The sequence below is a fragment of the Cinclus cinclus genome, chromosome 26, assembly GCF_963662255.1.
Source record: "Cinclus cinclus chromosome 26, bCinCin1.1, whole genome shotgun sequence".
In the NCBI taxonomy this organism is placed as follows: domain Eukaryota; kingdom Metazoa; phylum Chordata; class Aves; order Passeriformes; family Cinclidae; genus Cinclus; species Cinclus cinclus.
The window spans coordinates 6,293,833-6,306,367 of NC_085071.1; the positions used below are offsets into that span (position 1 = coordinate 6,293,833).

The following is a 12,535-nucleotide window of genomic DNA, read 5'->3' on the forward strand; positions in this document are numbered from 1 at the left end:
GCCATCTCCAGTGCTAGGCACTGACAAAGCTTCTGTCCCTTGTGCAGATGTTAAGAGAGAGATTTCCGAGCGAGCAGAATCAAAACCACCAGGAAAATTATGTTTAGAACGTAATTCTGAAGTCTCGTAGCAGCATTGTAAATGGTGTGTTAAATTAAAGGCCCCTGATTTCCTGTAGAGCAGCCACACGGTCCAAAAATACTTCCAAAACCCACAAAGGATTAACAGGCCTTTCTGAATATTTATGGTAAGGCACGAAAAGAAAAAAAAATTAATAGTACAATAAACTTATATTGATGAGAAATGACTAGGGAAAGATTTTTTAAAAGTAGTTTTTGAGTGTATATGTATTTTAGCCCCCATGGTAGTTTTAATTTAAGTTTAATAGAGACTGTCTGTTGTTTTTTCAGATAACCGGTTTGTCTTCCTGTCATATCTCTTTGCAGAACCCAGATTCCAAAATGATGCAAATCAACCTGACTGGTTTTTTGAATGGGAAAAATGCTAGGGAGTTCATGGGAGAGCTGTGGCCACTTCTATTAAGTGCACAAGAAAACATTGCTGGTATTCCAACTGCATTTCTGGAACTGAAGAAAGAAGAAATAAAACAACGACAGGTAGGATTCTTTTAAATGGATTTGTGGGTGAGTTGTGAGCATGGGGCAGAATTGGTGGCTGTTCCTGTAGTCATTTTGGGATCAGCAGATCTCTGCTGTCTGGGCAAAACATCCCAGTCCTGAAGCAGATACTTGCTGGTGTTGGACATGCATATTTGATAAGGTCTGTGTGCTGCCTCTGAGTTAAGTGCTGATATTTGGTTGCACAGATAGAGCAGGAGAAACTGGCTTCCATGAAGAAACAAGATGAAGACAAAGAGAAGAGAGATAAGGAAGACAAAGACAACAGAGAGAAAAGAGACAGATCAAGGAGTCCAAGAAGGTAATGAAAATGCACAGGTAGAATATCGGGAGCAGAGGGAGGACACGTGGCAGAGAAGAATTAATTGAGCTGTGGAAATACTCCCCTTAGCTATTGTAGCAGGCTGGCCTGACCTAGTGCTGAACAGGAACTGCAAGTAAACCAGAGCACCTCTGACAGGGGTGTTGTTTCTGGTGGCTTGTCTGTTCCAGGCTTTGTTAGCCTTGGTTTTGAAGGGGCTGGATTTTTTGTTCGACGTCTTAATTTGTCCGTCAGTCAGCAGCAGAAAACGCAGTCCTGCTTGTGCTGTAAATGCAGCAGCCAGTGCAGGGCGTGCGTGGGTGCAGAGGGCTCTGTGCTGCTGGCTGTCCCAGAGCTGTGAGCGCCCCGTGTCTCTCCCCAGACGCAAGTCCCGCTCTCCCTCCCCGCGGCGGCGCTCGTCGCCCGTGCGCCGCGAGCGGAAGCGCAGCCACTCCCGCTCCCCTCACCACCGCACCAAGAGCCGCAGTGCCACCCCTGTCCCCGAGAAGAAAGAGGCCACTCCTGAGCCAGAACCCTCCGTGAAACCAAAGGAGACTGTTGTGCAAGAGGCAGCTTCAAACAGGTGAGAATTGCCTCTAAAAAGTGGAATTGTTATCCTAATGCCTCGCTGGAGCTTGGCTTGGGCAGTGCCTGCTCCTGCCTGTGCCCCTGCAGCAGCCAAAGCGTTTGAGAATCTCCAGTGAGGTTTCTTTGTCCTGTGTAGGATTCTAAGGGCAGTGTGCTTTGCTGCCACTTTGATTTCATTGTCCTGCTCATCGTTAACACTTGTGACAATGTCATCTTGACTTCCAGCTGGCTGTCATCATGTAGCCTCTATGTTACTTATTCTCCTTTTTGAATCGTTGTACCACATTCTAGCTCTTTTCACAGTTCTGGAGCAATTTGTCAGAGAACAGGCAGGAAAATGTTGTAGGGGAATATCTTGGCAGCTTTTAAAATGTTACTCAGCAGGCTGTGGTTTGTATGTGCTTACAAATGAAATCCTTATTTTTAACAGTGATATCCCAAAAGCTCCTAAACCTGAACCTCCTGTACCAGAGACTAAGGAAACTTCACCAGAACGTAATTCAAAGAAGGAGAGGGAGAGGGAGAAGGAGAAGGAGAAGACTCGTCAGAGATCCCCAACTCGGTCCAAGTCCAGGTCAAGATCCCGATCCCGTTCTCCATCTCATTCTCGACCCAGAAGGCGCCATAGATCACGGTCAAGGTAGGGCTCCAGGTGCTGCTTGTGAAGGTTGAGAATACTTTCTGCTGAAGGTGCCAGTCATGTTCTTGATTAGTGATGTTTTTAGAGGTGTTGAGCTGGGGATGTTTTGGACCAAATGAGAAGGGTGCATTTGGTGCATAACTGTGCTTGGGAGTGTTCTGTTTGTACTGATTTATGAGAAGATGCTCACGGTGGCCAGCGCTGACTGGAGAAGGAATTGGGCTGCTTAATACTGATAATGGGATTTGGGTAGCCTTTCTTTAGGACATGGATTTGATACTGAAAATGCTGTAAAATACTTTCTTTGCCTCCTTTTTTTTTTATTCTACTACTTAATAGAGAGATGTTGTCCAAACTTCAAAGCCCCGATTGTGTCTGTACATTTGGCATCCTCACCTAAATACAGCACTTGGAGGAAAGCAACTCTGCACTCAGTGCCCTGAGGATAAATTTCCTCAACTAGGGAAGTTAGATAGTTGCTTTTCATTGGGATTTCTGATTGTGACAGGTCTTACTCCCCTAGAAGGCGACCCAGCCCGCGGCGCCGGCCGTCCCCGCGCAGGAGGAGCCCGCCCCGGAGAATGCCTCCCCCACCCAGGCACAGGAGGAGCAGATCCCCCGTGAGGCGGTAAGAGCCCTGCTTTTTGAGACAGCTGGAAGTGCTAAACCTGGAAAGTTGAAGGGAACTGTAGCTATGTTAGCAAAATTCCCTCGTTCGTCTCACCTTAGCTCTGGCAGGTGTGTGATGAGAGCGATAGAAAAACTGCGGTGGCACGTTTCCTAAATGTGTTGTGGGGGAACACAGCTGCAGCTGTGAAATTATTTCTTCTGAGTTATGGTAGTGATGAGAATTCCACCTTTTTGAAAAGTGGCAGTTTGAGAGTTTTGTTTCTTTTTTACTTCTTCAAATTGGTCTGGGTAGTTCCCAGCACAGACTGACGTGACATCTCTTAGGGCTTTTTTGCTAAAGTCTCAGTATTTTTCTTTCCTGCCTGGGGAAAAAAAAATGAGAACAAGTAATTGAATTTTACTGGTTGGGAATTTTTAATTATGACTTGCATTTCTAGCACGTAAAATTAAATTTGGACTTGAATTATGTTTCTTCTTCGTGTTCTCTTACTTAAGATTCTTCAAGATTTGCCCATTGGTGTTGAAAGGCACATTTTTCACAACATAAGAATTGTTCTGGAGACAAAGCTCTTAGCTGCCTTGCAGAGTAAATGATGTGCTTTTGGCAGTGTCAGAACAGACATTTTACTTCATGGGGAGAGAACAAATTCTGATCCTCTTCACAGGAAGAGAATCAAAGTGATGCTTCTTGTGTACAGCAGTTATTTTTGAGGAAGGAACACTTCTTTTCTGTGACAAGGTGATGACTATTTCCTGAGTTTGTCAATATGTTCATTTCACACAGTTACTGGGAAAACTGTGAAAAGTATCAAACATGTATGTTGCAAGATGTACAAGAGCTCCCTTTCAGCAAATGTTTATCTCACTCAAGGTAGGGTTTCTTTTTTCCAGGTTCTCAGGAATTCTGCAGCCAAAGGTGGATTCTGCAGGTACACAATTGCAACAGAACTTGCCACAAATTTTGCCGCAGAATTCTGAGGCCCTACCTTTTAAAATTGCAAAGTAAAGATGAAAGACTAAAACATAAGGATGGATAGATCGATTCTGAATTGTTAAGTTGTTAAGTTGTCTGAAATTTTCACCTCCTGGTGTAAAACATTTTAGTGTCCTTGCACACTAAACTCTTACCCAGATCTGCTCTGGGGGTTATTAAGTCACACGTGCTAACACAGACAATTCTCTTAACCACCCAGAAGTTAGAGAGCCCAACCAAAACTAATTGTTTCCAGGGGCAAAGCTTAGCTGTAGCCTGTAGATTGACAGAAAGCCAGTGAAGGTGACACTAACAATTTTTAGCTCACTATTGTAGTTTAAGAATAACTGTGAAAGATTGGTCGTTATCCTCCTCTTCTCCAAACCAAGTGTTGCAGGCTGTCCACCATGTTTGGGAAGTGCTGTTGTCTGTGGCTCAGTGTCTGTGCTTGCAAACAACTGCATTTCTTTGTTCTTTGTGCTGAGATGTTCCCCTCTGCGGCCGGCCAGGAACCTGACGCGGGTTTTGATTTGCAGGAGAAGACGCTCCTCGGCCTCGCTGTCCGGCAGCAGCTCCTCCTCATCCTCGTCTCGTTCCCGCTCTCCACCAAAGAAGCCTCCCAAGAGACCCGTGTCCAGCCCTCCCCGCAAGACACGGCGCCTGTCCCCCTCCTCCAGCCCCCCCAGGCGCCGCCACCGGCCCTCGCCCCCCGGCACCCCCCCGGCCAAGCCCCGCCGCTCGCCCTCCCCCCAGCAGTCCAACCGCGCCCGCAAGAGCCGCGGCTCCGTCTCACCGGGCAGGGCTTCAGGTGAGGGATGTCATCATGAACCTAACGTTCCCTTTGGGGCTTTGTGTGCCTCAAAGAGCACCTGTGCGTTTGGTAGCGGTGGAATTGAGGCTGAGTTATTTTGTTTTGTCTTGTAGCACCCAAACATAAGAGTACTGAGAAAAGAGAATCTCCTTCGCCAGCACCCAAGCCCAGGAAAGCGGAGTTGTCGGAATCAGGTACGGCTCTGGCCTCTCAGCTCTGCTCCTGGGTGGGGTTTTTAGTCAAAAATACGTAGGTAGTGAAGTGTTGAGCCCTCCTGGAAGTCTGGTGTTGAAAGCAAGAGTGTTCAGAACTCTAGAGGGGATCACTCCTACTGCCTTACTCTGTCCAAGATTGCTCACAATGCAAGTTCAGCCTAAGTGTGTTCCAGCCTTATGTTATCTTAAGATTTGAGTGGGGGGAAAGCCCACACCTGATGTTCTGCTGTCCATAACTTTGCTTCTGCTTCCGTAAGGCAAATCTGTATGCTTGGTTTAAGTGTCCTGTCCTTGTGTGTGCTTTCAGAAGAAGACAAAGGAGGCAAAATGGCTGCAGCAGATTCTGTCCAACAGAGGCGCCAGTACAGGAGGCAAAATCAACAGTCTTCATCTGGTATGGAGCACAGAAATTCCCTAAAACTGGGTTGTAGTTTACTTTTGCAGGAAGTAGTTAAGCTCAAATACAGAGTAAAACTATTTGCTCTGTGCTCTGCAGTGCTATTGTAAACTTAATTACAGATTTGCCACTCATAATGAGGTCACTTTAATTATTGCTCAGTAAGAATAAAAGTATGACTTTTAAAGGTTATTACATCTTTTGTTAATAGATTTTCAACTTTAAAAGTTGTGCTTTTAAACTCTTAACATCACACACAAAAGCTGTGTGCTGTGGATTACTTCATGTGTCCTTACTTTGGACTCTTTCATGCTTGAGATCAGTACATTCACCTGGGTATTTTTGTCCACATACTTTCAAAAAGCAACTGCAGCTCACCTTTTAAATTATCTGTCCAGCCAGATTTTATGGGGACAGTTAGATGGTTGCAAGTGTTTTTACCCATGTCTGGGAGGTTTATTCATCACTTGAGTTCAACCAACACCTTTAGTTGATCTGCTTTTAAATTTCGGGTTCTCGTTTGGCGGGAGAGGAGCTTGGTTTGAACCGCAGCATTACCCTGTCAGTGAGCAGTGTCACAAGGATCATTTCCCAGAGAGTGATTCTTCTACATTTGCAGATTCTGGTTCTTCATCTTCCTCAGAAGAGGAGAGGCCCAAGAGGTCGAACGTGAAGAACGGGGAGGTGGGCAGGCGCCGCCGGCACTCGCACTCCCGCAGCCCCTCGCCCTCGCCCCGCCGGCGCCAGAAGGATTCCTCCCCTCGGTAACTGCCTCAGCTTAACCCATCCCTTCCTTCATTCAGTGTTTATCTCTCACCAAATACACATCAAGTCATGCCCACTCTGCCCAGTCTTCTTTCAAGATTTCCTTCCCATTGCACTCATTCGGTAAAAATTGCTCCTTTTGTTTGATGGTGTTCGTTTTTGCCTCAGATCCATGGCAGATAGATTTGTTGTTTTGTTTTCCCTCCACTGCTCTCAGGATGCAGATGGAAAAGAGGTGGCAATCACCAGTGATGAAAAGGTTGGTTAGAAATTCATCTCTTAAGCAGGCTGTCATTTATTTTGGCATGGATAAGCATTTGCCATCCTTTGTCCTTCAGACTTGCACACTTATGAGGAGGGAAATTCAGACTGACGTGTTCCTTCATCTGTTGTACCTGGCAAAAAGAGAAGGAGCAGCACCTGCTCCGTGTCCCTCACTGCTCAGCCCTTGTTAATTCACATCAGCCTGTGACATCAATAACTTTGATGTTATTACATCTCACTGGTGCCTGAAAGCAGGTGAACACTTGTGTTCCTCAGGGGCTCCTCGCTCCAGACACCCAGCTTTGGATGAGCAGTGTTGGATTCCTGCTGCCACTGACTCAAACCTTCCTGCACACTTGCAACAAGCAATTAAGGTCTTGATCTGCTCGGTCAGAGCTGATTGGAGTTTTCAAAGCTCTCATTACTCAGTTCATGAGATATTTGGGACTGCTGGAGATAGACAATCAGTAAAACAGCAGAGACTTTTTTATTTGTGTCACTTTTTGCTCTGTGTTGATGTAGGAATACAGAAAGGTGCAGGAAGCTTGATGGATTTATTAATTGGATGTAATGACCCTTGAGCAGGCTGTAATTAAGCCCTAGCTAGCAGATACTCACAGCACACATCATGATGTAGGGGATAAGGATGACTCCCTCCCCAGTGCAGACCTTCCTAATTATGGATCCTGTCAAACATTTCTATGGAAAACAGGTTGGGATTCAAAGGCTTTGATCTTGTTGTGCAGCACACTGAATTCACGTACTGCCTGTTGCATAAATACATGTTTAATTAGGACTGTTAGTACATGTGAAGGCTGGGGGTTTTTGGATCATAAAAGAACGTTGTATTTTGGAACAAACTCTTTATCTGTAAAAGTGTGTCTCATTGCCTTGGAGAGCAACACCCAGCATGTTTGAAATCAAATCTCACTTCATGTAAATGAGCTGCTTTGCTTTTTAATTGCTCTCATTTTTCCCTTATCCAGTCATTTTATCTTAATTGCATTTTTTTTAAAAAAGGAATATTTCACTTCACCAATACTCCTCTCCTTTAAAATTCTATGCAAGTGTGTGTTGGATTAAAATTCCCCCTTCCAGAAGTCTGTTGTAAACCCTGCAAAGCAGAAAATTGCTCATTTGGTGAACAATTTTAATCCAGAGCTGCAGTTTAGCAACCACTCCGGGTTTTTTTCACCACATTTCAATAAATAAATAATACTGGATTTCAAATGGAGCACAATTTCACACTGTGAAGAAAATTAACTCCACCCAAGGCAAAATCAGCACGTGATCCATCACTTATCACAACCACTTGGTCTTTCTCTGGCTACAAGCTAGTGATGGATCAGGTTGTGCAGATGTGGAATTGTGTCCTGGCTGATGTGATGGGCTCAGGGTCCCAGTCAGACACCTGTGATGGGCTCAGGGTCACAGCCAAACACTTGTGGTGGACTCAGGGTCAGAGTCAGGCACTTGTGAGCTCAGGGTCCCAGTTAGACACTTGTTCAGGGTCCCAGTCAGACACCTGTGATGGGCTTAGGGTCACAATCCAGCACTCACCATTTCACACTCTTCAAGGAGATTTAAGTACAATTCTTTCCATTAATACTCCCAGTAGAACTCTGTTTAAAGGTGCATGAAGGAGCAGATTCTGTGTAGTGAAAGCAGAGCACAAAGCAGCTGGTGGCTCAGCTGGCAGTTTCCTGACGAGTGCCTGTTTCCTGCAGCAGGAGGAGGAGGAGCCCCTCGCCGCCCCCCGCGCGCCGGCGCCGCTCCCCTTCCCCGGCACCGCCGCCCCGGCGCCGCCGCTCCCCGTCCCCGCCTCGCCGAAGGTACCACGCTGGACATCACCTGCCTGCTCTGGCCTTGGGGACTTCCTCTGGGCATGGGAAAAGGGCCCTGCTCCCAGTTCCTTCACTGGGAAGCTGAGGGGGTTGTGTTGTGTTGTGTTGTGTTGTGTTGTGTTGTGTTGTGTTGGTGAGGTTGGGTGTGGTGGGTGCACGGTCTGGGTGTCATTGGGTTGCTGCTGCAAATTTGGAATTGCAGAACCGTGGGATGGTTTGGGATGGGTGGGATTTTAAAGATCATCCTGCTGTGGGGGACCTTCCCCCTGCAGGGGCAACTTCCACTAGCCTAGGTTGCTCCAAACTTTGTCCAACTTGGACACTTCCAGGGATGGGGCAACCCACAACCTTTCTGGATAAATTTTAAAGAGTTCTATTTTAAACTCGTAAAACTTCTAAAGAATTTTAGTTTAAATTTGGTGAACTTTAAAGAGCTCTGGAGTCCTTTTCCCTCTCTTTGGGTGCACTGCAGGGCTCTGCTGACTGCCATGCCTGGGTGGCCCCTGAACTTTTGTTCTCTTTGCAGGTCTCCATCACCACCTCCACGCAGACGTTCTCCCTCTCCACGGAGATACTCCCCCCCGATCCAGAGGCGATATTCCCCATCTCCCCCTCCCAAGAGGAGAACAGCTTCTCCTCCTCCCCCTCCCAAAAGAAGGGCCTCCCCTTCACCCCAGTCCAAGCGCAGAGTCTCCCACTCCCCACCACCAAAACAGAGGAGCTCCCCTACTGCTAAACGGCGCTCCCCTTCCGTATCTTCCAAGCACAGGAAGGGGTCTCCTCCCAGCAGATCCAACAGGGAAACACGTTCTCCACCACAAAACAAAAGGCATTCACCTTCACCACGGCCTCGAGCTTCCCACCCCTCCTCCAGCCCCCCGCCACCGCGCCGGGGAGCGTCGGCGTCGCCGCAGAGGAGGCAGTCGCCCTCACCCAGCAGCCGGCCCATCAGGAGGGTGTCCAGAACACCAGAACCCAAGAAAACAAAGTAAAAAAAAACCTCCTCTTGTCTGCTTTGGGTTTGATGAGGGATTGTTGTTTAGCTTGAATGCAGTGAAAGCACTTCAGGAATCACAGAATTCCAGAATGGTTGGGCGGGAAGGGACCTTAAATCCCATCCAGTGCCACCCCTGCCATTGCAGGGACACCTCCCACTGTCCTAGGCTGCTCCCAGCCCAATATCCAACCTGGCCTTTGGCACTGCCAGGGATCCACAGCTGCTCTGGTCACCCTGTGCCAGGGCCTGCCCTCCCTCACAAGGAAGAAGTTTTTCCCAATATCTCACTGGGAAGCCATTCCCCCTTGTGCTGCCTGCGTAAAAAGCCCCTCTCTATAAGACCCTGGAATGCTGCCATGAGGTCTCTCCAGATCCTTCCCTTTAATAGCTGGATTTAAAGAAAACCTAACTTTATCTTTAAACCTAACTGTGGAAGGGGACCAGCACCTCTCACTAGCTCAGAAGTAATTCCATAAGTGGCTGTTCATGATAAACTACTGAAATGGTAAATATTTTTGTCTTTAGTGAGATGCTGCTTTTGTGAGCAGACAGTAAAAAGTGTGGTGATGGTTTATGACTGTTTTCAGAAAGAAAATATAGCTGAGTGGAAAGCCTTGCACAATGATATAGCATTGCTGTTCTCTTGACTTTTAATGTGATAATAACTTAGTTAAACCAGAAAGGCAGCCCGCAGTTCTGAGCAGCAGCAGCAGAGTTGTTGACAGATTTCAGGCTTCATTATCTGCATTATGGATCCACTCTGCTTTGGAATGTCTTGCCTTTTTTATGACATCAGCAAAGCAGTTATCTTATTTTTTTAAAATCGGTTTAAATCTTAAGTGCAGCTTGACCAGGTTAAAGCACAGGTGTTCATTTGGCTCTTGTGCTGACATTGCCTTGTTTTGTGTCTCACCTCTGACTGTGACTCTTGTGTTCCCCAGGGCTTCCACCCCCAGCCCCCGGCGCGTGTCCTCGTCCAGATCTGCCTCAGGATCACCTGAGACAGCTCCCAAAAAACACCAAGGACCTGCATCTCCTGCCCGCTCTCGCTCTCCTTCTGCCAACTGGTCACCTGCAAAAAAGGCCAAGAGCCCAACTCAGAGCCCATCACCTGCCAGGGTACTTGTCTGCTGGGGAAGCAGAACTGCTTTGGGTTCTAGGGCAGGCTCTTGTCAGGAAGGCTGAGTAGCCCCAGGGTTATTCACAGGGGGAAAACTGCTTGGGGTGATTCTTCGTAGTTTAAAGCTTCTAAAAACAATTTGTAACATAAATTTTTTCAAGCTTAACATCTCCCAAGTGTGGAAGAAAATGGTGTTCTATAGAAAATTAGATTTCTGGGAAAAAGTCTGTCTCATTTCATGAGTGTACATGAGTTTCATGATTGGCAGAGTGAGGGGGGGGTTTATTTATGCTAAGCATGCTATGTGCAAACTCAGATTGTTTGGGATCTCCACCTCTTCTGAGGTGTTTTCCAGGGACAGTTCTATTCTTCGCCAGAGAAGTTGGAAGCCTTAGGGATAAGTTGTAACATCTGTGGAATTATTTATTACAGAATTCAGATCAAGAAGGTGGTGGCAAGAAGAAGAAGAAAAAGAAGGATAAGAAGCATAAAAAGGATAAAAAGCACAAGAAACACAAAAAGCATAAGAAGGAGAAGGCAGCAGCAGCTGCAGCAGCTGCTGCTGTGGCTGCAGCAGACACCACCTCAGCACAGGGAGAGCAGGAAACGGAGACAGAACCCAAAAAGGTGAGAATTTGGGACCTTGTAAAGGCCCAGTGTGAGCAAACAGGATGGGCATGTGCCCTGCCCTGCTGGTGTTCTGACAGCCCTAATTCCAGAGTGGGACTGGGGGTGTGGGATTCCATTCTGTGTGGGGATTGCAGTGCTGGGAGGGCTCAGCCTGGCTGGGCCTGGGGTGTTTGAAGCAACTCTTTGTGTTTGTTTGAAGGAGACAGAGAGTGAACCCGAGGACAACCTGGATGACCTAGAAAAGCACCTGAGGGAGAAGGCCCTGAGGTCCATGAGGAAGGCGCAGGTGTCCCCCCCCTCCTAGGCCAACCCTTTGATATAATGTACATTTTATTTGGTTTGTACTCAGAATTCAATTTCAAATTGCTAAATGTGTTTGAGCTTTAGAATATAACATTTGTTGTAATAATTGCTAGGTTGAGGTTCACCATGTACAGAGGGCATGGATTTACATTACAAAAGGTGTCCACAGTGTACTAGTGACATTCTTTCATTGACAGTCAGCATAATTTCATCTAGAGTGAGACTTTTTAGAAGCAGTAGGAATTTGTTTTGGAGGTTTGAAACATGACTGTCAGTTCCCTCGTTTCTTTGAAGTCCAACAGAGCCTTGAGCAGAATTTGTGAGGGTCTCATTTGACTTCTTTTGTATCACATGATGCTACTAACCTTTGTGGTTTGTAGGCTTGCCCAGGAGTAAAACCACTGCAGAATTCAAGGAAGTACATCTCTATTTTAATGCTTTCTACTGTTGCCTGTATAGTCTCCATTAAAGCCAATCAAGAATAGCAATTTAGAGTGGTACATAAATGAAAGCGTGTTGTTTACCAGGACACTGTGGGTTTATATTGATGTAACATGTTGATTTGGAACACTGGAATTTCATTTGTATTTTTATGTTCCTTTTTTTAAAGGGCAGTTTCCATGATCAGCAATCCCAGAAAAAAAAAATAATTCCTTCAGTTCCATAAATTTTGTTTGTGAGCTGTCGTTGCCCCATTCATAAATCTTGTCTCGTTACGGTTCTTCAGAATGGTCTGAGCAACTTTCAGAGCTGTGTTCTTTGAAAGTTTAGAGGAACCTGAACTTTGGATATTGTCATGTTTTCACTGTTCTTTGTTTTTGTTTTTTTAACTAAAGCTATATAAAGCTTGTGGATTAAACAAAATAAATTTCTAAATTTAAACAGATGTTGGCTATTTTTATCTGGACGTTTACATTTGCTAATCAGCTTTGTTTTGTGCAGGGTTAATGACTGCTCAGAGATGAGAAGAAATTTGATCCACTGTGCTGGGTCTGGAAAAATTGGGGTTTTTAAGTGGCCTGTGGGAGCAGGAAAAGCCCTTTAATTAGTGATGCTCCTGGGGAGTTCTTGCCAAGCAGGAGTCTTACCTGGGCAGTGCAATGAGAGGATGGAGAAGCTCAAACTGAATATTTGCTGTGAAATTTGCTGGTCAGAGTAAGTCAAGTGTTTGAAGGCCCTGCAAGAAATGAACACCAGTTTTGATTAACTTGGAGAAGGAGCTGTAGTGGTGTGAGAGGAGTCCTGGGGGCTCCCTGCCTTTCCATAATCATGGAATCATAGAGTGGGTTGGGTTGGAAGGGACCTTACAAACTATCCAGTCCTAATCCCCTTTTAATCACACTGGAAACTTGCTGGGTTGCTGCTGTGGAATTCTTGTAAAAACTCGAGCTGTGTTTCTGAAATCAGCTCAGTTCTGAA

At 46.2% G+C, this 12,535-nt stretch overlaps 1 protein-coding gene across 16 annotated transcripts in view; it reads left to right on the forward strand.

Annotated features, from left to right (window-relative positions):
- The window catches only part of SRRM1 (serine and arginine repetitive matrix 1), a 17,050-nt gene extending 5,048 nt beyond the window's left edge, over positions 1-12,002 (forward strand). The window contains exons 4-18 of one of the 16 annotated variants that reach the window (XM_062508922.1): positions 447-617; positions 827-942; positions 1,415-1,522; positions 1,958-2,167; positions 2,676-2,795; positions 4,307-4,587; positions 4,695-4,775; positions 5,104-5,190; positions 5,813-5,957; positions 6,176-6,217; positions 7,950-8,054; positions 8,593-9,054; positions 10,005-10,182; positions 10,616-10,810; positions 11,013-12,002. In XM_062508922.1, coding sequence (XP_062364906.1) covers positions 447-617; positions 827-942; positions 1,415-1,522; positions 1,958-2,167; positions 2,676-2,795; positions 4,307-4,587; positions 4,695-4,775; positions 5,104-5,190; positions 5,813-5,957; positions 6,176-6,217; positions 7,950-8,054; positions 8,593-9,054; positions 10,005-10,182; positions 10,616-10,810; positions 11,013-11,117 — 2,406 coding nt within the window. In that variant the 3' untranslated portion in view covers positions 11,118-12,002. Of the gene's footprint in view, positions 618-826; positions 943-1,321; positions 1,523-1,957; positions 2,168-2,675; positions 2,796-4,306; positions 4,588-4,694; positions 4,776-5,103; positions 5,191-5,812; positions 5,958-6,175; positions 6,218-7,949; positions 8,055-8,592; positions 9,055-10,004; positions 10,183-10,615; positions 10,811-11,012 lie in introns of all 16 variants that reach the window. The other 15 variants (XM_062508923.1, XM_062508920.1, XM_062508915.1 and 12 more) reach the window with 15 other exon arrangements.
- Positions 12,003-12,535: the final 533 nt, after the last annotated feature.